We start from the raw sequence: 25,437 nt of genomic DNA on the forward strand, positions 1-25,437 counted from the left end.
GACATCTCCTGTATAGCCCTCCTAACAGATAAGACATCTCCTGTATAGCCCTCCTAACAGATAAGACATCTCCTGTATAGCCCTCCTAACAGATAAGACATCTCCTGTATATCCCTCCTAACAGATAAGACATCTCCTGTATAGCCCTCCTAACAGATAAGACATCTCCTGTATATCCCTCCTAACAGATAAGACATCTCCTGTATAGCCCTCCTAACAGATAAGACATCTCCTGTATAGCCCTCCTAACAGATAAGACATCTCCTGTATATCCCTCCTAACAGATAAGACATCTCCTTTACAGCCCTTCTAACAGATAAGACATCTCCTATACAGCCCTTCTAACAGATAAGATATCTTCTATACAGCCCTTCTAACAGATAAGATATCTTCTATACAGCCCTTCTAACAGATAAGACATCTCCTGTACAGCCCTTCTAACAGATAAGGTATCTTCTATACAGCCCTTATAACAGATAAGACATCTCCTGTACAGCCCTTATAATAGATAAGACATCTCCTGTACAGCCCTTATAATAGATAAGACATCTCCTATACAGCCCTTATAATAGATAAGACATCTCCTATACAGCCCTTATAATAGATAAGACATCTCCTATACAGCCCTTCTAACAGATAAGAAACACAGACACGTTGACATTGATGAGCTGTGAAAGGGAATGCAGGAGTGTATTCTATTTTTTGAGCTGATAGTATGGAGACATATATTTGGGTTATAGAATAGATTAAGATCAGGACATGCACATACTGCCACACACAACATAGACACTCACACACACTCAAAAATGTTCACTCGCACAAAGATCATGACTATTAAATATGAATTCTGAGAGAGAGAGAGAGAGAGAGAGAGAGAGAGAGAGAGAGAGAGAGAGAGAGAGAGGAGAGAGAGAGAGAGAGAGAGAGAGAGAGAGAGAGAGAGAGAGAGAGAGAGAGAGAGAGAGAGAGAGAGAGAGAGAGAGAGAGAGAGAGAGAGAGAGAGAGAGAGAGAGAGAGAGAGAGAGAGAGAGAGAGAGAGAGAGAGAGAGAGAGAGAGAGAGAGAGAGAGAGAGAGAGAGAGAGAGAGAGAGAGAGAGAGAGAGAGAGAGAGAGAGAGAGAGAGAGAGAGACTCTATAGCCAATCTTTCCTATAGCAACGCCCAATAGGAAGATACCGCTGCAATTAAAAGCTGAAGACAATAAGAGCCTCTAACACCCCCACCTGCTCTATAGAAATGTTTAACATTTCTCAATGACTATCTTTCCCTGCAGAAGAAAACTAATCCTGTGATTCCCTCATCAATGGAATTCTTCTTTCTTCACATTTCTCCGGTAACAGACACATATCGAGGGATTCATTTAATGATTTCCATAATATAAAACATGCTGCACTGTTCAACAGTTTACTCCCTGTTGCTGTTGAAATGTGTTAAAATGTATGCAGCATCAATAGGTTGACAGTCTCTATGGGTGTGCCACAGGGTTCAATTCTCGGGCCGACTCTTTTCTCTGTATTTATCAATGATGTCGCTCTTGCTGCGGGCGATTCCCTGATCCACCTCTACGCAGACGACACCATTCTGTATACTTCTGGCCCTTCTTTGGACACTGTGCTATCTAACCTCCAAACAAGCTTCAATGCCATACAACACTCCTTCCGTGGCCTCCAACTGCTCTTAAACGCTAGTAAAACCAAATGCATGCTTTTCAACCGATCGCTGCCTGCACCTGCACGCCCGACTAGCATCACCACCCTGGATGGTTCCAACCTTGAATATGTGGACATCTATAAGTACCTAGGTGTCTGGCTAGACTGTAAACTCTCCTTCCAGACTGATATTAAACATCTCCAATCCAAAATCAAATCTAGAGACGGCATTCTATTTCGCAACAAAGCCTCCTTCACTCACGCTGCCAAACTTACCCTAGTAAAACTGACTATCCTACCGATCCTCGACTTCGGCGATGTCATCTACAAAATAGCTTCCAACACTCTACTCAGCAAACTGGATGCAGTTTATCACAGTGCCACTCATGGTGTTACCAAAGGACCTTATACCACCCACCACTGTACCACCCACCACTGTACCACCCACCACTGTACCACCCACCACTGTACCACCCACCACTGTACCACCCACCACTGCGACCTGTATGCTCTAGTCGGCTGGCCCTCGCTACATATTCGTCGCCAGACCCACTGGCTCCAGGTCATCTACAAGTCTATGCTAGGTAAAGCTCCGCCTTATCTCAGTTCACTGGTCACGTTAACAACACCCACCCGTAGCACACGTTCCAGCAGGTATATCTCACTTATCATCCCCCAAAGCCAACACCTCATTTGGCCGCCTTTCCTTCCAGTTCTGTACTGCCAGTGACTGGAACAAATTGCAAAAATGGTTGAAGTTGGAGACTTTTATTTCCCCCACCAACTTTAAACATCAGCTCTCTGAGCTGCTCACAGATCACTGCACCATAGCCCATCTGTAAACAGCGACCAGTGAGCTGAGATAAGGCGGGGCTTTACCTATAATATAATACCTATATAATATATAATATAATACCTATATAATATATAATATAATACCTATATAATACCTATAATAATAATAATAATAATAAGCAAAGACCTGTAGGTAATTTTAATTTGTTCTTTTGATCTTTTTTAATGCTAATAGTGTACTGAACCATCATAAAGCACACTCAGCTCCCTGCAGGCCCTGTTCTGAAATGATCAGTATGTTCTCTCATTACCAGAGAGACCACCAGTAGGACATGGGGTGTCTGCTATCTTTGTTGGACACACCTGCACGCAAATGTAGGCTGATGGTTATCTGGTGTTTACACGTGTCATGGATTCACAGACAGCGGCTTATCCTCTGTGATCTCCCCTGTCTCTGCTCTGCCAGGCACTTATAGCTGACACACACACACACACACACACACACACACACACACACACACACACACACACACACACACACACACACACACACACACACACACACACACACACACACACACACACACACACACACACACACACACACACACACACACACACACACACACACACACACACACACACACACACAGTGGTTGGCCCTGCAGCAGAGAACATCACGCTCCAGTAATGTGATGCTGTGTAAGTATTCATAAACATGACATTAAAATGTGCATGCCAGTGTCACACTCACGTAAACACTCTCACTCACTCACTCACACACAAACACTCTCACTCAAACACACACAAACACACACACATACACACACACACACAAACACAATGACACACACAGGGTGTGCATGGCCGTGAGAAGAGCAGGGGCAGTTAGGACTGTCTGAGCCTGATGGATGACTGACTAACTGTCATATAAACAAATAAACAGAGACAGAGAGAAATAGAGGCAGAGAGAGAGACAGAGAGGGAGAGAGGGAGACAGAGAGAGACAGAGAGAGACAGAGAGAGAGAGACAGAGAGTGGCAGAGAGAGACAGAGAGACAGAGAGAGAGACACAAAGAGAGAGAGAGAGACAGAGGGGGAGAGAGAGAGAGACACAAAGAGAGAGAGAGAGAGAGAGAGAGAGAGAGAGAGAGAGAGAGAGAGAGAGAGAGAGAGAGAGAGAGAGAGAGAGAGAGAGAGAGAGGAGACAGGGAGAGAGAGAGAGAGAGAGAGAGACAGAGAGAGGGGGAGAGAGACACAAGAGAGAGAGAGAGAGAGAGAGAGAGAGAGAGAGAGAGAGAGAGAGAGAGAGAGAGAGAGAGAGAGAGAGAGAGAGAGAGAGAGAGAGAGAGAGAGAGAAGAGAGAGAGAGAGAGAGAGAGAGAGAGACAGAGACAGAGAGAGAGACAGAGAGAGAGAGAGGGGGGGAGAGAGCAGAGTGAGAGAGTGTGAGAGACAGGGAGACAGAGAGACAGAGAGAGAGAGAGAGACAGAGAGAGAGAGAGACAGAGAGAGAGAGAGAGAGAGAGACAGAGAGAGAGAGAGAGAGGGGGGGGGAGAGAGCCACAAAGAGTGAGAGAGTGTGAGAGACAGGGAGACAGAGAGACAGAGAGAGGGGGAGAGAGACACAAAGAGAGAGAGAGTGAGAGACAGGGAGAGAGAGAGAGAGAGAGAGAGAGAGAGGGGGAGAGAGACGCAAAGAGAGAGAGAGAGTGAGAGACAGGGAGACGGAGAGACAGAGAGAGGGGGAGAGAGACACAAAGAGAGAGAGAGAGTGAGAGACAGGGAGACAGAGAGACAGAGAGAGGGGGAGAGAGACACAAAGAGAGAGAGAGTGAGAGACAGGGAGAGAGAGAGAGAGACAGAGAGACAGAGAGAGGGAGAGAGACGCAAAGAGAGAGAGAGAGTGAGAGACAGGGAGACGGAGAGACAGAGAGGGGAGAGAGACAAAAGAGAGAGAGAGAGAGAGAGAGTGAGAGACAGGGAGACAGAGAGACAGAGAGAGGGGGAGAGAGACACAAAGAGAGAGAGAGAATCTCTCTCTCCCTCTCTCTCTCCTCTCTCTCTCTCTCTCTCTCTCTCTCCTCCTCTCTCTGTCTCTCCGTCTCCCTGTCTCTCTCTCTCTCTCTCTCTCATTTGCTTTCTCTTTCTCTCTCTCTCTCTCTCTCTCTCTCTCTCTCTCTCTCTCTCTCTCTCTCTCTCTCTCTCTCTCTCTCTCTCTCCCCCTCTCTCTCTCTCTCATTTGCTTTCTCTTTCTCTCTCTCTAACACCTTGCTCTCTCTGCAATGGGATATGATTGCTCAACCGTGGCCAGCACTTGGACTTTATGTATTGACTTGTCTGTGTCAATTCAATTCAATTTGCTTTATTGGCATGACGTAACAATGTACATATAGCCAAAGCTTATTTTGGATATTTACAATATAAAAATGAGAATACAAATTGTCAACGGGACGACAGTAACAACCATAACCAAGGGTCAAAATACCCATACACTGAACAATAACAATAAGCATACAGTAGAGGACATGGGCAGGTTGATTGGTCTGTCAGACACTGTCCCTCATCTTATTTACTTATTTTACTTAATTATCTCTCTCACTCTCTATGTCTTTCTTCACTCTCTATGTCGTTCTGTCTCTCTCGCTCTCTCCGTCTCACTGTCTCTCTGTGTCTGTCTGTCTCTCTTGTCTGTCTCTCTGTCTGTCTCTCTCTACTTTGTCTTTCTGTCTCTCTGTCTGTCTGTCTCTCTTGTCTGTCTCTCTGTCTGTCTCTCTCTACTTTGTCTTTCTGTCTCTCTGTCTCTCTCTCTGTCTCCGTCTCTCCCCTCTCTGCCCTCCTCTCTATTCCCCTCTCTACCCCTCCTCTCTATCCCCACTCTCTACCCCCCTCTCTACCCCTCCTCTCTATTCCCCCTCTTTACCCCTCCTCCCCCCTCTCTACCCCTCCTCTCTATCCCCACTCTCTACCCCCACTCTCTACCCCCTCTCTACCCCCCTCTCTATCCCCCTCTCTATCCCCCTCTCTACCCCCCTCTCTATCCCCCTCTCTACCCCTCCTCTCTATCCCCCTCTCTCCCCCCCTCTCTATCCCCCTCTCTACCCCTCCTCTCTACCCCCTCTCTATCCCCCTCTCTATCCCCCTCTCTATCCCCCTCTCTATCCCCCTCTCTATCCCCCCTCTCTCTATCCCCCCTCTCTATCCCCCCTCTCTACCCCTCCTCTCTATCCCTCCTCTCTATCCCCCTCTACCCCTCCTCTCTATCCCCCTCTCTACCCCCTCCTCTACCCCCCTCTCTATCCCCCTCTCTACCCCCCTCTCTATCCCCCCTCTCTATCCCCCTCTCTATCCCCCTCTACCCCCTCTCTATCCCCCTCTCTATCCCCCTCTCTATCCCCCTCTCTACCCCCCTCTCTATCCCCTCTCTATCCCCCTCTCTACCCCTCCTCTCTATCCCTCCTCTCTATCCCCCTCTCTACCCCCCTCTCTATCCCCCTCTATCCCCTACCCCCTCTCTACCCCTCCTCTCTACCCCCCCTCTCTATCCCCCTCTCTACCCCTCCTCTCTATCCCCCTCTCTACCCCTCCTCTCTCCCCTCCTCTCTATCCCCCCTCTCTACCCCTCCTCTCTATCCCTCCTCTCCCCCTCTATCCCCCTCTCTACCCCTCCTCTCTATCCCCTCTCTCTATCCCCCTCTCTACCCCTCCTCTCTATCCCCCTCTCTATCCCCCTCTCTATCCCCCTCTCTACCCCCTCTCTATTCCCCCTCTTTACCCCTCCTCTCTATCCCCACTCTCTACCCCCACTCTCTACCCCCTCTCTACCCCTCCTCTCTATCCCCACTCTCTACCCCTCCTCTCTACACCCCTCTCTATCCCCCTCTCTACCCCTCCTCTCTATCCCCCCTCTCTACCCCCCTCTCTACCCCTCCTCTCTACCCCCTCTCTATCCCCCTCTCTATCCCCCTCTCTACCCCTCCTCTCTCCCCCTCCTCTCTATCCCCCTCTCTACCCCTCCTCTCTATCCCTCCTCTCTATCCCCCTCTCTACCCCTCCTCTCTATCCCCCTCTCTACCTCTCCTCTCTATCCCCCTTCTCTACCCCTCCTCTCTACCCCTCCTCTCTATCCCCCTCTCTACCCCTCCTCTCTATCCCCCTTCTCTATCCCTCCTCTCTATCCCCCTTCTCTATCCCCCTCTCTATCCCTCCTCTCTATCCCTCCTCTCTAATCCCCCTCTCTACCCCTCCTCTCTATCCCCCTTCTCTACCCCTCCTCTCTACCCCTCCTCTCAACCCCTCCTCTCTATCCCCCTCTCTACCCCTCCTCTCTACCCCTCCTCTCTACCCCCCTCTCTATCCCCCTCTCTACCCCTCCTCTCTCCCCCTCCTCTCTATCCCACCTCTCTCTTACGCCTTGCTACTCTATCCCTCTTTCTCACTCATTCTCTAATTATCTCTCTATCCCCCTCTCTACCCCTCCTCTCTATCCCTCCTCTCTATCCCCCTCTCTACCCCTCCTCTCTATCCCCCTCTCTACCTCTCCTCTCTATCCCCCTTCTCTACCCCTCCTCTCTACCCCTCCTCTCTATCCCCCTCTCTACCCCTCCTCTCTATCCCCTTCTCTATCCCTCCTCTCTATCCCCCTTCTCTATCCCCCTCTCTATCCCTCCTCTCTATCCCTCCTCTCTTACCCCCTCTCTACCCCTCCTCTCTATCACCCTCTCTATCCCCCCTCTACCCCTCCTCTCTATCCCCCTTCTCTACCCCTCCTCTCTACCCCTCCTCTCAACCCCTCCTCTCTATCCCCCTCTCTACCCCTCCTCTCTACCCCTCCTCTCTACCCCCTCTCTATCCCCCTCTCTACCCCTGCTCTCTACCCCTGCTCTCTACCCCCTCTCTACCCCTCCTCTCTCCCCCTCCTCTCTATCCCCCTCTCTACCCCTCCTCTCTACCCCTCCTCTCTATCCCACCTCTCTCTTACCCCTTGCTACTCTATCCCACTTTCTCACTCATTCTCTAATTATCTCTCTATCCCCCTCTCTACCCCTCCTCTCTATCCCCTCTCTCTACCCCTCCTCTCTACCCCTCTTCTCTATCCCCCTCTTCACCCCTCCTCTCTATCCCCTTCTCTACCCCTCCTCTCTATCCCCCTCTCTATCCCCCTCTCTACACCTCCTCTCTATCCCCCTCTCTACACCTCCTCTCTATCCCCCTCTCTACCCCTCCTCTCTACCCCTCCTCTCTACCCCTCCTCTCTATCCCCCTGTCTACCCCTCCTCACTACCCCTCCTCTCTATCCAACCTCTCTCTTACCCCTTGCTACTCTATCCCTCTTTCTCACTCATTCTCTAATTATCCGTCCCTCCCTCCACCCTCCATCCCTCCCTCCACCCTCCCTCCCTCCCTCCCTCACTCCCCTCCACCCTCCCTCCCTCCCTCTGTTCTATCACATGTCCTGTTTGTGACCCATCCTCTCCAGGGACTCTGTGTGTCAGCTTGTTGTTATTGTACAATCTGTGATAACAGTGTATCTATCTGAAGCTAAACCAACCACTTAGTCAATTTCTCTACCACACACACATGCACACGCAGATGCTAACACACACACACACACACACACACACACACACACACACACACACACACACACACACACACACACACACACACACACACACACACACACACACACACACACACACACACACACACACACACACACACACACACACACACACACACACACACACACACACACACTTTACTGAATCTTCCTTCATGAAGAACATTTGAGGACATTATTTACATGTGTATGTACACACACACACATTTAAAAAAGGTAAACACACACACAAACACTTTAAAGTGTGTAGTAGGTGTTTACAGTTTGTGATGGGCACAAGAGTGCTATTAACCCTAACATAACTCTAACCTTTGACCCTAACCTAACTCTAACCTTAGAACCTAACTCTAACCTTAGACCCGAACATAACTCTAACCTTTGACCCTAACCTAACTCTAACCTTTGACCCTAACCTAACTCTAACCTTAGACCCTAACCTAACTCTAACCTTAGACCCTAACCTAACTCTAACCTTAGACCCTAACCCTAACATAACTCTAACCTTTGACCCTAACCTAACTCTAACCTTAGACCCTAACCCTAACCTAACTCTAACCTTAGACCCGAACCTAACTCTAACCTTAGACCCTAACCCTAACATAACTCTAAATTTAACCCTAACTCTGACCTTAGACCCTAACCATGACACTAACTCTGAACTTAGACCCTAACCTAACTCTAACCTTAGAACCTAACCTAACTCTAACCTTAGAACCTAACCTAACTCTAACCTTAGAACCTAACCTAACTCTAACCTTAGAAACTAACCTAACTCTAACCTTAGAACCTAACCTAACTCTAACCTTAGAAACTAACCTAACTCTAACCTTAGACCCTAACCTAACTCTAACCTTAGAACCTAACTCTAACCTTAGACCCTAACCCTAACCTAACTCTAACCTTAGACCCTGACCCTAACATAACTCTAACCTTAGACCCTAAATTAACTCTAACCTTAGACCCTAACCTCACTCTGACCTTAGAACCTAACCCTAACCTTAGACCCTAACCTAACTCTAACCTTAGAACCTAACCCTAACTCTAACCTTAGAACCTAACCTATCTCTAACCTTAGACCCTAACCTCACTCTGACCTTAGAACCTAACCTAACTCTAACCTTAGACCCTAACCCTAACCTAACTCTAACCTTAGACCCTAACCCTAACCTAACTCTAACCTTAGACCCTAACTTAACCTAACTCTAACCTTAGACCCTAACCTAACCCTAACTCTAACCTTAGACCCTAACCTAACTCTAACCTTAGAACCTAATCTCACTCTGACCTTAGAACCTAACCCTAACCCTAACTCTAACCTTAGACCCTAACCTAACTCTAAGCTTAGAACCTAACCTAACTCTAAGCTTAGAACCTAACCTAACATTAACCTTATGCCCTAATCCTAACCCTAACTCTAACCTTAGACCCTAACCCTAACCTAACTCTAACCTTGACCCTAACCCTAACCTAACTCTAGCCTTAAACCCTAACCTAACTCTAAACTTAGACCCTAACCTAACTCTAACCTTAGAACCTAACTTATCTCTAACCTTAGAACCTAACCTAACTCTAACTTTAGACCATAACCCTAACCCTAACTCTAACCTTAGACCATAACCCTAACCCTAACTCTAACCTTAGACCCTAACCCTAACTCTAACCTTAGACCATAACCCTAACCCTAACTCTAACCTTAGATCATAACCCTAACCTTAGACCATAACCCTAACCCTAACCTTAGACCATAACCCTAACCATAACCTTAGACCATAACCTTAGACCATAACCTTAGACCATAACCTTAGACCATAACCTTAGACCATAACCTTAGACCATAACCCTAACCCTAAATCTGATCCCTTTCTCTCTCTCTGCTCAAACACAGTTAGGTGAGACACTTCCACTGCGTCATTTAAACATCTAGGAATTTGTGAACTGAAACAACCGACCGAAACAATCGTTATCTTTTGATATATGACATGCAGAAGCTTTTTTAATAGTGACATACAGCTTTTTTGAAATAGGACACTTGGAAATTACACTAAGGAAACTACACTTGGAAGCTACACTTTAGGAAACTACACTTTAGGAAACTACACTTTAGGAAACTACACTTTAGGAAACTACACTTTAGGAAACTACACAGTTTTTTTCCCAGTTTTTTTTTAACCTTTATTTAACCAAGCAAGTCAGTTAAGAACATATTCTTATTTTCAATGACGGCCTGGGAACAGTGGGTTAACTGCCTGTTCAGGGGCAGAACGACAGATTTGTACCTTGTCAGCTCGTGGGTTTGAACTCGCAACCTTACGGTTACTAGTCCAACGCTCTAACCACTAGGCTACGCTGCCGCCCCACTTGGTAACTACACTAAGGAAACTACACTTTAGGAAACTACACTTGGTAACTACACTATGGAAACTACACTTTAGGAAACTACACTTGGTAACTACACTAAGGAAACTACACTTTAGGAAACTACACTTGGTACCTACACTCCAAGGAAACTACACTTTAGGAAACTACTCTTGGTAACTACAATAAGGAAACTACACTAAGGAAACTACACTTTAGGAAACTACACTTGGTAACTACACTCTAAGGAAACTACACTTTAGGAAACTACACTTGGTAACTACACTAAGGAAACTACACTTTGTTAACTACACTAAGGAAACTACACTAAGGACACTACACTTTAGGAAACTACACTTGGTAACTACACTAAGGAAACTACACTTGGTAACTACACTAAGTAAACTACAATTTAGGAAACTACACTTGGTAACTACACTAAGGAAACTACACTTTAGGAAACTACACTTGGTAACTACACTAAGGAAACTACACTTTAGGAAACTACACTTGGTAACTACAATAAGGAAACTACACTAAGGAAACTACACTTTAGGAAACTACACTTTAGGAAACTACACTTTAGGAAACTACACTTGGTAACTACACTAAGGAAACTACACTTGGTAACTACACTAAGGAAACTACAATTTAGGAAACTACACTTGGTAACTACACTAAGGAAACTACACTTTAGGAAACTACACTTGGTAACTACACTAAGGAAACTACACTTTAGGAAACTACACTTGGTAACTACACTAAGGAAACTACACTTTAGGAAACTACTCTTGGTAACTACAATAAGGAAACTACACTAAGGAAACTACACTTTAGGAAACTACACTTTAGGAAACTACACTTTAGGAAACTACACTTGGTAACTACACTAAGGAAACTACACTTTGTTAACTACACTAAAGAAACTAAACTAAGGACACTACACTTTAGGAAACTACACTTGGTAACTACACTAAGGAAACTACAATTTAGGAAACTACACGTGGTAACTACACTAAGGAAACTACACTTTAGGAAACTACACTTGGTAACTACACTAAGGAAACTACACTTTGTTAACTACACTAAGGAAACTACACTAACGTAACTACACTTGAAACTACACTTTAGGAAACTACACTTGGTAACTACACTAAGGAAACTACACTTTAGGAAACTACTCTTGGTAACTACAATAAGGAAACTACACTAAGGAAACTACACTTTAGGAAACTACACTTTAGGAAACTACACTTTAGGAAACTACACTTGGTAACTACACTAAGGAAACTACACTTTGTTAACTACACTAAAGAAACTAAACTAAGGACACTACACTTTAGGAAACTACACTTGGTAACTACACTAAGGAAACTACAATTTAGGAAACTACACGTGGTAACTACACTAAGGAAACTACACTTTAGGAAACTACACTTGGTAACTACACTAAGGAAACTACACTAACGTAACTACACTTGAAACTACACTTTAGGAAACTACACTTAGGTAACTACACTTGGTAACTACACTTAGGTAACTACACTTAGGTAACTACACTTAGGTAACTACACTTAGGTAACTACACTTTGGGAAACTACACTTTAGGAAACTAATCTTTGGGAAACTAGGTAATTCCCTTACTGCAATAAATCAAATAAATATGTATCTTTGTAATCTGTACCATTAATGAGCTCAGTCACGTTATGTTAGCAGTTTCAATCCACTGAGTGGCTGCGTCGATTACATACAAGATGTAGCCAGCTGTAGCATACCCATAGAGACGTTAAAGCCATGGTTAGCTTGTGACTAATGTGTATCAAGGGATCTCTTGGGATCAAGTCCATTTCAATTCCAATCAATTTAGGGCGTTAAACTCCAATTACAATTCTCACCAATGTTTTTCAATAAGGAACACTTGGAAATGGAATTTGGTTCATTCTCAGAGTTGACTGGAATTGAAATAGAATTGATCCCAGGGGAGAGGAGAGTGATTCTCTTCACATTAATATTCTATCACCCTATCTCTATGTCCTATCACCCCATCTCTATGTCCTATCACCCTATCTCTATGTCCTATCACCCCATCTCTATGTCCTATCACCCTATCTCTATGTCCTATCACCCCATCTCTATGTCCTATCACCCTATCTCTATGTCCTATCACCCTATCTCTATGTCCTATCACCCTATCTCTATGTCCTATCACCCCATCTCTATGTCCTATCACCCTATCTCTATGTCCTATCACCCTATCTCTATGTCCTATCACCCTATCTCTATGTCCTATCACCCTATCTCTATGTCCTATCACCCCATCTCTATGTCCTATCACCCTATCTCTATGTCCTATCACCCCATCTCTATGTCCTATCACCCTATCTCTATGTCCTATCACCCTATCTCTATGTCCTATCACCCTATCTCTATGTCCTATCACCCTATCTCTATGTCCTATCACCCTATCTCTATGTCCTATCACCCTATCTCTATGTCCTATCACCCTATCTCTATGTTCTATCACCCTATCTCTATGTTCTATCACCCTATCTCTATGTCCTATCACCCTATCTCTATGTCCTATCACCCTATCTATATATTATTTCACCCTATCTCTATGTTCTATCGCCCTATCTATATATTATTTCACCCTATCTCTATGTTCTATCGCCCTATCTCTATGTCCTATCACCCTATCTCTATGTCCTATCACCCTATCTCTATGTCCTATCACCCTATCTCTATGTCCTATCACCCTATCTATATATTATTTCACCCTATCTCTATGTTCTATCGCCCTATCTCTATGTCCTATCACCCTATCTCTATGTCCTATCACCCTATCTCTATGTCCTATCACCCTATCTATATATTATTTCACCCTATCTCTATGTCCTATCACCCTATCTCTATGTCCTATTATCCTATCTATATATTATTTCACCCTATCTCTATGTCCTATCACCCTATCTCTATGTCCTATCACCCTATCTATATATTATTTCACCCTATCTCTATGTCCTATCACCCTATCTCTATGTCCTATCACCCTATCTCTATGTTCTATCACCCCATCTCTATGTCCTATCACCCTATCTATATATTATTTCACCCTATCTCTATGTCCTATCACCCTATCTCTATGTCCTATCACCCTATCTCTATGTCCTATCACCCTATCTCTATGTCCTATCACCCTATCTCTATGTCCTATCACCCTATATATATATTATTTCACCCTATCTCTATGTTCTATCGCCCTATCTCTATGTTCTATCACCCCATCTCTATGTTCTATCACCCTATCTCTATGTCCTATCACCCCATCTCTATGTTCTATCACCCTATCTCTATGTTCTATCACCCTATCTCTATGTTCTATCACCCTATCTCTATGTCCTATCACCCTATCTCTATGTCCTATCACCCTATCTATATGTCCTATCACCCTATATTTGTGTTCTATCACCCTGTCTCTATATTCTATCACCCTATCTCTATATTCTACCACCATATCTCAATATTCTACCACCCTATCTCTGTCATATCACCCTATCTATATATTCTTTCACCCTATCTCTATGTTCTATCACCCTATATCTATATGTTCTATCACCCTATCTCTATGTACTATCACCCTATCTCTGTGTCCTATCACCCTATCTATATATTCTTCCCTCTCACTGGATGATACGAGCAAAAAGACACATGCAAACACACACACCTTGATATGTGTGTAGTACATGGGGTTGTGTGTAACTCGGTCTGAAGTGTCCCCTGTTATGTTAGTGAATAGCTAGCTTTTAGCGCTGACGCTGACTTGTAAAGACACTTTATGAGGGTGGTCACAAGGCAGAGGTCCTGTGAGAGCCCAATCAGGTGGAGGCAGCACTCGCTAAGCAAGCAGTGTGATGCCCATTACATGTGCAAAGACACATGAAATAAGATACATGGAATAAGACACATGGAATAAGACACATGGAATAAGCCCAGCTAATTCATATGCAGCTGCACCAGCTAGCCTCTCTTTTTCTCTCTTCTCCTCTCCTCCTCCACTCCTCACCTTCCTCCTCTCCTCCCATCCTCTCTCTCCTTCTGTCCTCCTCTCCTCCCCTCTCCTCCTCCCCTCCTCACCCTTCACCTCTCCTCCCATCCTCCTCTCCTTCCGTCCTCCTCTCCTTCCGTCCTCCTCTCCTCCTCTTCTCCCCTCTCCTCCTCCCCTCCTCCTCTCCTCACCCTTCACCTCTCCTCCCATCCTCCTCTCCTCCCATCCTCCTCTCCTTCTGTCCTCCTCTCCTTCTCTCCTCCTCCCCTCCTCCCCACCTATTCTGCACCTCCTCCTCTCCTCCTCTTCTCCCCTCTCCTCCTCCCCTCCTCCTCTCCTCACCCTTCACCTCTCCTCCCATCCTCCTCTCCTCCCATCCTCCTCTCCTTCCGTCCTCCTCTCCTTCTCTCCTCCTCCCCTCCTCCCCACCTATTCTGCACCTCCTCCTCTCCTCATTTTCTCCTTCTCTCCTCCCCTTTTCTCCTCCCCTCCTGTCATGCCTCTCTCCATAGCCAGTACAGACAGATGAGCAGCCAGCCATAGCCTGGCTAATACACTGGGAGAAACAGACCATGATAACAAGATAAAAACCAGCTAGCTACGCATAGAGAGAGAGAGAGAGAGAGAGAGAGAGAGAGAGAGAGAGAGAGAGAGAGAGAGAGAGAGAGAGAGAGAGAGAGAGAGAGAGAGAGAGAGAGAGAGAGAGAGAGAGAGAGAGAGAGAGAGAGAGAGAGAGAGAGAGAGAGAGAGAAGAGGGGACTACAGGTAGAGAAGTGAGGTTAATGTGTTCGTAGTCTGCAGACAGTGTGTCTAACTTGTTAGAGTGTCATGCCATATGTGTTAGTGAGGTCTGTAGATCTCTCTCTTTCTGTCTCTCTCTCTCTCTCTCTTTCTGTCTCTCTCTCTCTCTTTCTGTCTCTCTCTCTCTCTCTTTCATATGTGTTAGTGAGGTCTGTAGATCTCTCTCTTTCTGTCTCTCTCTCAATTCAATTCCTTTCAATTCCATTCAGGGCTGTATTGACGTGGGAAAGATAAGTTTACATTGTCAAAACAGCTGAAATAGATAATAAACAATAAAATAAAACAGTAAAAAAAAGAATAAAGACATTTTAAACGTTATATTATGGCTACATACAGTGTTCTCAAAAAGCCTGGAGGGAGCGGTTGAGTCTGATTACAGACGCCCTAAATACCAGATGTATTTCTGAGTGTATCTGAGTGGAGCCAAAGAGAGTGTGAGAATTTGATTGAAGAAGAGAAAGAAAGATGCAGTTTTACAGACAACCCAGAAGCTGAAGCAGAGAAACATTTTGGAGGTTTTCGTCAGATGTAGAGTGCACTATCTCTCTCTCTCTCTCTCTCTCTCTCTCTCTCTCTCTCTCTCTCTCTCTCTCTCTCTCTCTCTCTCTCTCTCTCTCTCTCTCTCTCTCTCTCTCTCTCTCAACCCCGCTCTCTCTCTCTCTCTCTCTCTCTCTCTCTCTCTCTCTCTCTCTCTCTCTCTCTCTCTCTCTCTCTCTCTCTCTCACTCTCTATCTACCCCCTCTCTCTCTCTCTCTCTCTCTCTACCTCTCTCTCTCTCTCTCTCTCTCTCTCTCTCTCTCTCTCTCTCTCTCTCTCTCTCTCTCTCTCTCTCTCTCTCTCTCTCTCTCTCTACCTCCCTCTCTCACCCTCCCTCTATCTCCCTCCCTCTCTCTCGCTCTCTCTCTCCCCCTCTCTATCTCTCACTCTCTCTCTCTACCTCCCTGTACCTCCCTCTCTCTCCTCTCTCTCTCCACTCTCTCTCTACCTCCCTGTACCTCCCTCCCCTCTTTCTCTCTCTCTCTCTCCCCTCTCTACCTCCATGTACCTCCCTCTCTCCTCTCTCTCTCCCTGTCTCTCTCTCTCTCCCTCTCTTTCTCCCTCTCTTCCTCTCTCTCTCTCTTTCTATCTCTCGCTCCCTCTTTCATTCCATTCCTCCTCTGCAGCCAGCGATGGAGCGCACCTCCAAACTCTTAACGCCAAATTATTTATTCCTCTCCTCCTCCTTCCTCTTCTCCTCCTTCCTCTCCTCCACTGTTCCGCGTGCTCTTTAGGATAAATCCAAGTTTAGGCATTTTCTTTAATTTCTCAAATTTGTCCACAGAATATTCCCGTCTTTGAAAAACTGACGACCCCGTTTCCTCCTCTCAAAAACGAAGAAGTGCAGTCAAATTTTTCTCTTCCTCATCCTTCTCAATCCTTCTCGATGCCACCGAAAACAGAGTGCAGCTTTGCCTCTCTCTGTGTGTGTGTGTGTGTGTGTGTGTGTGTGTGTGTGTGTGTGTGTGTGTGTGTGTGTGTGTGTGTGTGTGTGTGTGTGTGTGTGTGTGTGTGTGTGTGTGTGTGTGTGTGTGTGTGTGTGTGTGTGTGTGTGTGTGTGTGTGTGTGTGTGTGTGTGTGTGTGTGTGTGTGCTCTCGTTTCCTGCAGCAGCAGACTGATTCTCAGCTCTCTCTCTCTCTGTCTCACTGTGTGTTTCAGCTAGAGTGTGTGTGTGGCTGTCTCGCCATGACACAGCAACCATCTGACTTACCTCGTCATCTCCAGTAGAACGGCATTATGGGAAATATCGGGGCGCGACATTGTCAGACCTCTCTCGCCACTCGGGGAGCTTCGATAATATAAAATGCGTTGACCGATAACTAACGACGATTGATTCCACAGAGGATTTACGAAAATAAATCTCAACCTAACATACCCACTTTACTGAGAGCAAAATAATACATAATTGTTTGTCAGGTTCTCTCTCTCTCTCCTCTCTCTCTCTCTCTCTCTCTCTCTCTCTCTCTCTCTCTCTCTCTCTCTCTCTCTCTCTCTCTCTCTCTCTCTCTCTCTCTCTCTCTCTCTCTCTCTCTCTCTCTCTCTCTCTCTCTCTCTCTCTCTCTCTCTCTCTCTGTCTCAATCTCCCTCTCTATCTCTCTCTTTCTCTCTCTTTCTCTCTCTCCTCTCTCTCTCTTCTCTTCTCTCCTCTCTCTCCTCTCTCTCTCTCTCTCTCTCTCTGTCTCTCTGTCTCAATCTCCCTCTCTCTATCTCTCTCTGTCTCTCTCTCTCTCTCTCTCTCTCTCTCTCTCTCTCTCTCTCTCTCTCTCTCTCTCTCTCTCTCTCTCTCTCTCTCTCTCTCTCTCTCTCTCTCTCTCTCTCTCTCTCTCTCTCTCTCTCTCTCTCTCTCTCTCTCTCTCTCTCTCTCTTTCTCTCTCTCTCTCTCTCTCTTCTCTTCTCTCTCTCTCTCTCTCTCTCTCTCTCTCTCTCTCTCTCTCTCTCTCTCTCTCTCTCTCTCTCTCTCTCTCTCTCTCTCTCTCTCGCTCTCTCTCTCTCTCTCTCTCTCTCTCTCCTATCTCTCTCTCTCTCTCTTCTCTCTCTCTCTCTCTCTCTCTCTCTCTCTCTCTCTCTCTCGCTCTCTCTCTCTCTCTCTCTCTCTCTCTCTCTCTCTCTCTCTCTCTCTTCTCTCTCTCTCTCTCTCTCTCTCTCTCTCTCTCTCTCTCTCTCTCTCTCTCTCTCTCTCTCTCTCTCTCTCTCTTTCTCTCTCTTCTCTCCTCTCTCTCTCTCTCTCTCTCTCTCTCTCTCTCTCTCTCTCTCTCTCTCTCTCTCTCTCTCTCTCCTCTCTCTAGCTCTCTCTCTGTCTCTCTATCTCTCTCTTCTCTCCTCTCTCTCTCTCCTCTCTCTCTCTCCTCTCGCTCTCTCTCCTCTCGCTCTCTCTCTCTCTCTCCTCTCTCTCTCTCTCTCTCTCTCTCTCTCTCTCTCTCTCTCTCTCTCTCTTCTCTCTCTCTCTCTCTCTCTCTCTCTCTCTCTCATCTCTCTCTCTCTCTCTTCACTCTCTCTCTCCTCTCTCTCTCTCTCTCTCTCTCTCTCTCTCTCTCTCTCTCTCTCTCTCTCGCTCTCTAAATATTACTTTCCATCTCTCTTTCTTTCAAACAGTAAATAACCTTGTCCTCCCCTCTCCCACTGTCTCCTTGGAAGGAAAGACAAAAGCATTCTCTTTCACTTCACATCCTCTCTGTGTTCTCCCTCTGTCTCCTTCCTCTGTGATCTCCCTCTGTCTCCTTCTTCTCTGTGATCTCCCTCTCTGTGATCTCCCTCTCTGTGATCTCCCTCTGTCTCCTCTGTTCTCTGATCTCTCTCTGTCTCCTTCCTCTCTGTGATCTCCCTCTGTCTCCTTCTTCTCTGTGATCTCCCTCTCTCTCCTTCCTCTCTGTGATCTCCCTCTGTCTCCTTCCTCTCTCTGATCTCTCTCTGTCTCCTTCCTCTCTGTGATCTCCCTCCGACTCCTTCCTCTCTGTGATGTCCCTCTCTGTGATCTCCCTCTGTCTCCTTCCTCTATCGGATCTCTCTCTGTCTCCTTCCACTCTGTGATCTCCCTCTGTCTCCTTCCTCTCTGTGATTTCCCTCCGACTCCTTCCTCACTCTGATCTCCCTCTGTCTCCTTTGTTCTCCGTCCTATATTTATTTATTTCTGAAGGAAGGAAGGATCCTTTATTTGAACATTTGGTAACAGAACTGTGCTGTCTTCCATCTTTATACGTCAGACAGAGCAGTCGGTCTCTGACTCAGAACACTGATAAGGCAGGACGTTGTTGAATGAACATGTTGAAACTGAGTTTTGTTTTTTTCCAGAATATCAAAGTCTGAACCATCATGATCCCCCCCTTCACTCAGTTAAAGAGTATAACACACACACACACACATTGCACACACACACATTGCACACACACACTGCACACACACACACACTGCACACACACACATTTCACATACATACACACACACACACATTTCACATACAAACACACACACACACCCACACACACACATTGCACACACACACACACACAAACATACACACACAGAGACACACACACACACAGACATATACACACACACACGCACACACGCAGGCACACACTCAAAGGCCCCATTGTGTACGACCTTAGGTCAAATTGGCCGCGTCAATCCCAGGCAGTTAAGAGGAACGGGAAACCTATTTAATGAGTAACTCTGTCTATCTAACTGTCCATGGGAATCGTGCAGTTGGGCAGCCCTGCATAGAAGTGACTGTCGTTTACCGATTGGCTGTGTAGGCTACTCACGGAGAATAACAACAAACTCAGTCCAGTGTATGGTAGACGTGTCAGTCCCAGATACCACCCTATTCCCTACATAGTGCACTACCTATGAGCCCCAGTCAAAAGTAGTGCACTATATTATGACAGACCAGAGATATCTACTGTCTCTATTATATTATGACAGACCAGCTAGATCTACTGTCTCTATTATATTATGACAGACCAGCTAGATTTACTGTCTCTATTATAATATGACAGACCAGCTAGATCTACTGTCTCTACTATATTATGACAGACCAGCTAGATCTACTGTCTCTATTATATTACAACAGACCAGCTAGATCTACTGTCTCTATTATATTATGACAGACCAGCTAGATCTACTGTCTCTATTATATTACAACAGACCAGCTAGATCTACTGTCTCTATTATATTACAACAGACCAGCTAGATCTACTGTCTCTATTATATTATGACAGACCAGCTAGATCTACTGTCTCTATTATATTATGACAAACCTGCTAGATTGACTCTCATTTAAATTATGACAGACCAGCGAGATCTACTGTCTCTACTATATTATGACTTACCATGTAGAGAATAGGATGCTATTTGGGAACCAGACAATATTATTTGTCAAACAGGTTTCAAAAGCCAGCTGTTCATTTCACCAGGTGCTGTACAAGCTTGATGAATAACCTGGCAGGTCCTGGTGTGATTTTCGTAGTTAAATAGCTAGGCTGGTATATCGTGTGTGTGTGCGCGCGCGCAGGTGTGTTAACCACATCGTTAGAATAGGGTGTGTTTGACTGTTCGGTAAACACCCATCAGTTACCCTTAAACTGGCAACAGGTGCGCAGTATGTTTGTGTTCTTATAAGCAGGAAGTGAAAATCTATCTCTGTGTCAATGCTGTTTCTAGAAAACGCGTTGAGATAGAGGGTCCTCTGTTTGATAAGACTCGTGTATTAATATTGTCTTATTGCTGGGAATGGTGGGTTATATGCGCGTACAATCACTTCGTGATCAACGAATCAATACAGCAACGATATCAGAGTAGAAGCCCGCGCAAACATACAGATATATCTCAGCCATTCCAGTTCGTGTATCTGGAGAGGCGTGTGCCAGAACTGTCAGAGCAGCTTTGGAGTAAACAAGACAATGAATGATGACACGACGCGCAGGTATCTTGCTGAGTAACCACATAAGGAATCGGATTCAACTCTCACACACTAGGATTGTATATTTTAAATAAATATAATATCTAAATAAAATCGGTATGACCTTAAACTGTCAACAACAAAAAAGAGAAGAAGAAGATGGGTGTAAAATATCCGTAATGAGAGAAAAACAAACTAGTTAACGCATCGCGATGATGACAGGGTGACAAGGAACTCATATTAAGATGTGTGATTTATGTATGAGCTTGCCGTGCGCACGCACACACACACAGTACAAAACACACACACACAAATGTATCACACCTATGATGAAAACATGAATCATTTTTCTCTCTGGCTCTACGATGACATCTAGCGATGCTGCATCACTCTGTGGAACGCACGACCGATGTAAAAACAAGGGCTGACTGTAGCCTCGCCGGGGTGTCAGGGCCTCCGTTGCGCAGGACAGAGACACTCTGGGGGGCTATACCCGTGGGCAGAATCCGCTGTCTGCCGCCGAACCAGCAAGAACGCAGAGATGAGAGAGACAATAACAACTGCGCTATTGCGCGGATGGTAATTGCATGCTATAGGGACCATGTGCTCACAAACAATAACCAAGCTGTTAGATCAACAATCAATATGGATATTTCTCTTGTGATTTATCTAATTGGTACTTTTATGGGATTTATTTAGTAATAGGTTCCTTAAATATCTGTTAATTTTTTAAAATGTATTTTATCTAATAATGTTCCATCACTGTTAAGACTGGCTTCGGTTTAATAGTAATTAATTAAATTATATTGACTGACATTGTTTACTTTCGTTTCTTGTTTATGTCATTCATATTACACGACCTAAATCCAGAATCCGCATTACATTGAACTAATGCGTGTGTATGTGTAAAGCATGGGTCTTATTATAGAGAAAGGCGGCAGAGAAACGATTGCAAATAACTGCCTCTCAGTTCGCCGGTTCAGACCAGCGGTTCAGACCAGCGGTTCAGACAGTCAGACAGAAATGAGGTCAGATACACCAACGCTCATTGCTCACTCCGATTATTATTACACGGTTTATTCAGCCAATGGACGCCGGCGGGGAGTGGTTTTGGCCAAAAACAGGATAGAGACAGAGCGTGATTGGCTGTTTAGAATGGCTTTTATTTCTCGGGAGGGGATATAAAAGTGTGTGGCGTTGAACGGTATGTTTACAGTATACTGGCAGAACGATAAGGAAAAAGGGGACTATGAAAAAGTGCGACGATTCCATTCTTCCACATGGTTCTCTTACTGCTCAGGCGAGCTGTGCAGACAGCGATATTAAACATCTCATAGGAAAGTTACGGAGTTGTTTTCAGCAGCGAAGTGTTCTTGGTATCACAGGGCGAGTTTTCAGTCGCACTGGAAGTTGAACGTTTGAGTGCAGAACGTTGACGTTTGAACTCCTTATTTCGTGCGTTTTTTGAAAAATATCCGCGCACCGGAGACTAAGTACACAGTGTCTCCAAAACGGACTGATCAGACAGAGTACTGTGAAGAAAGAGAAAGGAGACCTGCAAAAACTTTTACACATTCGGTCGGTGTGGTTACATAAACAGTGAATGAAACAAAACTCTGATGATAGAACGAACATTGGCAACTTTTACGCACTTCACACCATAACGACATAATTCTGAATAGCACTTTTTAAAAACATTTTTGGTTTCCTGTCTAACCGAGAGACAGAGAAGGAAAGAAAGGGAAACGATGGTACAGCACATCAGCCACGCAGAGAGCACGGATCCCTTCTCTCCCGGGGGCGAATCCACCGATACCGGGGAAATGGACTTGGACATGGACCCGTCCCCGACTCCCGGGTCTCCGCTCTCCTCCAACGGAAGGGAGCGAGGCAACGTCGCCTGGTGTAAAACCCCCACAGGACACATCAAGAGACCGATGAACGCGTTTATGGTGTGGTCTCAGATCGAGAGGAGAAAGATCATGGAGCAGAGTCCGGACATGCACAACGCAGAGATCTCCAAGCGTCTGGGCAAGCGCTGGAAACTGCTCAAAGACACGGACAAGATCCCCTTCATCCGGGAAGCAGAGCGGCTGAGGCTCAAGCACATGGCCGACTACCCTGACTACAAGTACCGGCCGAGGAAGAAGGTTAAGACACCCAGTACCAAGACAGAGCGGGGAGAGAGAGGGGAGAAAGGAGCGGATAGGAGCGGGGGCTCAAAATCCCCCTTGAAAAAAAGCTCTGGATCTATGGGGGCCAGCAGAGCGCACAAGCAGGGACAGGGGAGCGCCAAGCTGGCTACCCAGGGTCCGGAGTGTGCGTCTTCCGCGGATCACCACACACTCTACAAATCCAGGTCAGTGACTAGCGCCCGACAGATACCAGACAAGCAAACGAGGCGCGACCACGTGTTTGGCGGAGGAGGGAGCTTGGACAGCGGGCCACCCTCTGTGGGAGTCCCGGGCAGTCCTGCCCTGAGCAGCTCGGCTGAGTCCAGTGACCCGATGAGCCTGTACGATGACCAGGTGACGGGGACTAGCAAAGCCACTAACGCTTCATCATCCTCATCTTCAAAGGCCCGCCTTAGGTATACACGTGCGTCCTCTCCAACCCCGTCCGCCTCTCACTCCTCTGCCTCCTCCCTCTCTTCTTCCTCGGATGAAGAGCAGGAGGATGAGCGGTTCGAGCTACAGCCGAGCCCTGGGATTAAGAGCATGTCTCTGGGCAGCATGGGGCCATGTGTGTCGGAGCTGGACAGGGATCTGGACTGGAGCTTTGGGGAGTGCGGGGCGGGATCTCACTTTGACTTCCCCGACTACTGCACCCCAGAGGTCAGCGAGATGATCTCTGGAGACTGGCTGGAGTCCACCATCTCCAACCTGGTCTTCACCTACTGAGCGGCAGAGAGGAGGAGAGAAAATCAAATGCACAGAGAAAATAAGGGAAAGAGAACCCCTGCCTCGCGCAAAACTAAAACCCCGTGAGTGAGAATCTTCAGACATTCTTTCAGATTAATGGGGAGTGAAACGTGCACAAAATAATTCCCCTGCGGTTTCGGAAAAAAATAGCCTAATTTGAAGGACATGTGTTTAGGTTATTCAAGCATGGTGTGTGCTTAATTAAGAACATCATATTTTTCATTTTGTGCGTATTGACAGGGATCATAGACACGGATTGGGACAGGCATGGGCGCATTGCTGCCTGGTGCGCAGACCAGACGGAAATAAAGTGCTTAGCTTGCATTTGGAGACCTTACTCCCTTTGATCCCGCCTCTGTTTAGGAGTGACACACAGACAGACTTACTGAACGGAAGCATTCAACCGGGCAAGGAAGGACGTTTTTTCTGGCTGATGGTGATGACATTTTTGGAGAGCTTGACGTTGCAAGGGGGTTGACGGTTTTATAAGTGTCCCAGTCTGGTTATTTTACCGGCCTGTGTTGATGGTGTTTATGGAGTTAATATTCAGGTTTGTTTTTCTTTCTGAAACTTAGAATAATAATGATGACAGCAAAGCACGCGCTCCTTGTGGAGTATTGTTCAATTTTAGTGACGAACCTTAAATAATAATGTTTATCGCGATGTGATTACAACGCTGAGTGTGTGTGTGTGTGTGTGCGCGACGTGTGTGTGTGTAACCACGGAACACAGTTCACAATCACCAGCTTTCCTCTCAAAACGGCAGGACTTTTAATTAACAACTTACTCAGAATCTTTTGTCTGAAAACTTTTACGCTCTCAATGCACATTTCAGGACAATTTCCCTTCCTGCGCAACTCCTAGTGCTTCTGACTTTGTAGTTATTCTATATCAGATGACGTTTTTTATATCGATGTATTTATACCAGCCGTTGTTGTTTTATACTTTGAAGTATTGTTATCGTATAATAAGTCTCGTTTATGTGTAAGCCATGCACCGGTCTGTATCCCTCCGCGGGAGGGCTAGACGTGTATCTTATTTGAATGTTAATATCTCTCACTTTTTAAAGGAGAACTCGGTGTGTCATTTTCTATACGTGTATTTTTGTAGAAGATCTAAAGAGTGGGATGCCGGTGGATTTTTTTTGGATGGTTTTCCCTTATCTTCGAAGCCAGAAGGTCCGTTGTCACACAATCTGCTCCCTATACTATGTTTACGCTTGATAGTATCACGCCACACTTCTTAAAGGCACAGTGTCTATATTTCACCAGCCGAGTAAACAAACTCTCACACTACTGGAGCACCATCTCCACCCAGTGACTGCGTTTCTACAGTGGGTTCGGGTATCCTGGACCCAATCTGTTTGCTCTGTCATGTTAAAGACCTTGCAAAAAGGAGTGGCATGATGGCACAAACAGACTGGTACCCAGGCTATATCACAACTGTTAAAGAGAGATAGAGATGCTGTTGGATTGAGAGAAAACATCTGTATGTTTTTATGGTGATACGTTTGATTTGAAACCACTGGATGGAATGTAACACTCACTCATTCTAAATGCCTATTTGAGTCGGAGGGAGGTGGAGGGATGTGGAGGGAGATGGGGGAGGTGGAGGGAGGTGGAGGGAGATGGAGCAAGGGAGGTGGGGGAGATGGAGGGAGGTGGGGGGATGGGGGAGATGGAGGGAGGTGGGGGGAGGTGGGGGGAGATGGAGGGAGGTGGGGGGAGATGGGGGAGGTGGGGGGAGATGGAGGGAGTGCTTTGATTGTCTATCATTGTGCAATTGCATAATAAGAATATTTAGTAAGGTTTTTTT

At 45.9% G+C, this 25,437-nt stretch overlaps 1 protein-coding gene across 1 annotated transcript; it reads left to right on the forward strand.

Moving 5' to 3' along the window:
- The first annotated feature begins 21,902 nt into the window (after positions 1–21,902).
- Positions 21,903–25,210, forward strand: LOC124043143 (transcription factor SOX-4-like). Its single transcript, XM_046361375.1, has one exon. It carries the CDS (start codon positions 22,450–22,452, stop codon positions 23,599–23,601), a length of 1,152 nt encoding a protein of 383 aa, XP_046217331.1. The 5' UTR covers positions 21,903–22,449; the 3' UTR covers positions 23,602–25,210.
- The last annotated feature ends 227 nt before the right edge of the window (positions 25,211–25,437 follow it).

Source organism: Oncorhynchus gorbuscha, linkage group LG09 (genome assembly GCF_021184085.1).
Source record: "Oncorhynchus gorbuscha isolate QuinsamMale2020 ecotype Even-year linkage group LG09, OgorEven_v1.0, whole genome shotgun sequence".
NCBI lineage: Eukaryota > Metazoa > Chordata > Actinopteri > Salmoniformes > Salmonidae > Oncorhynchus > Oncorhynchus gorbuscha.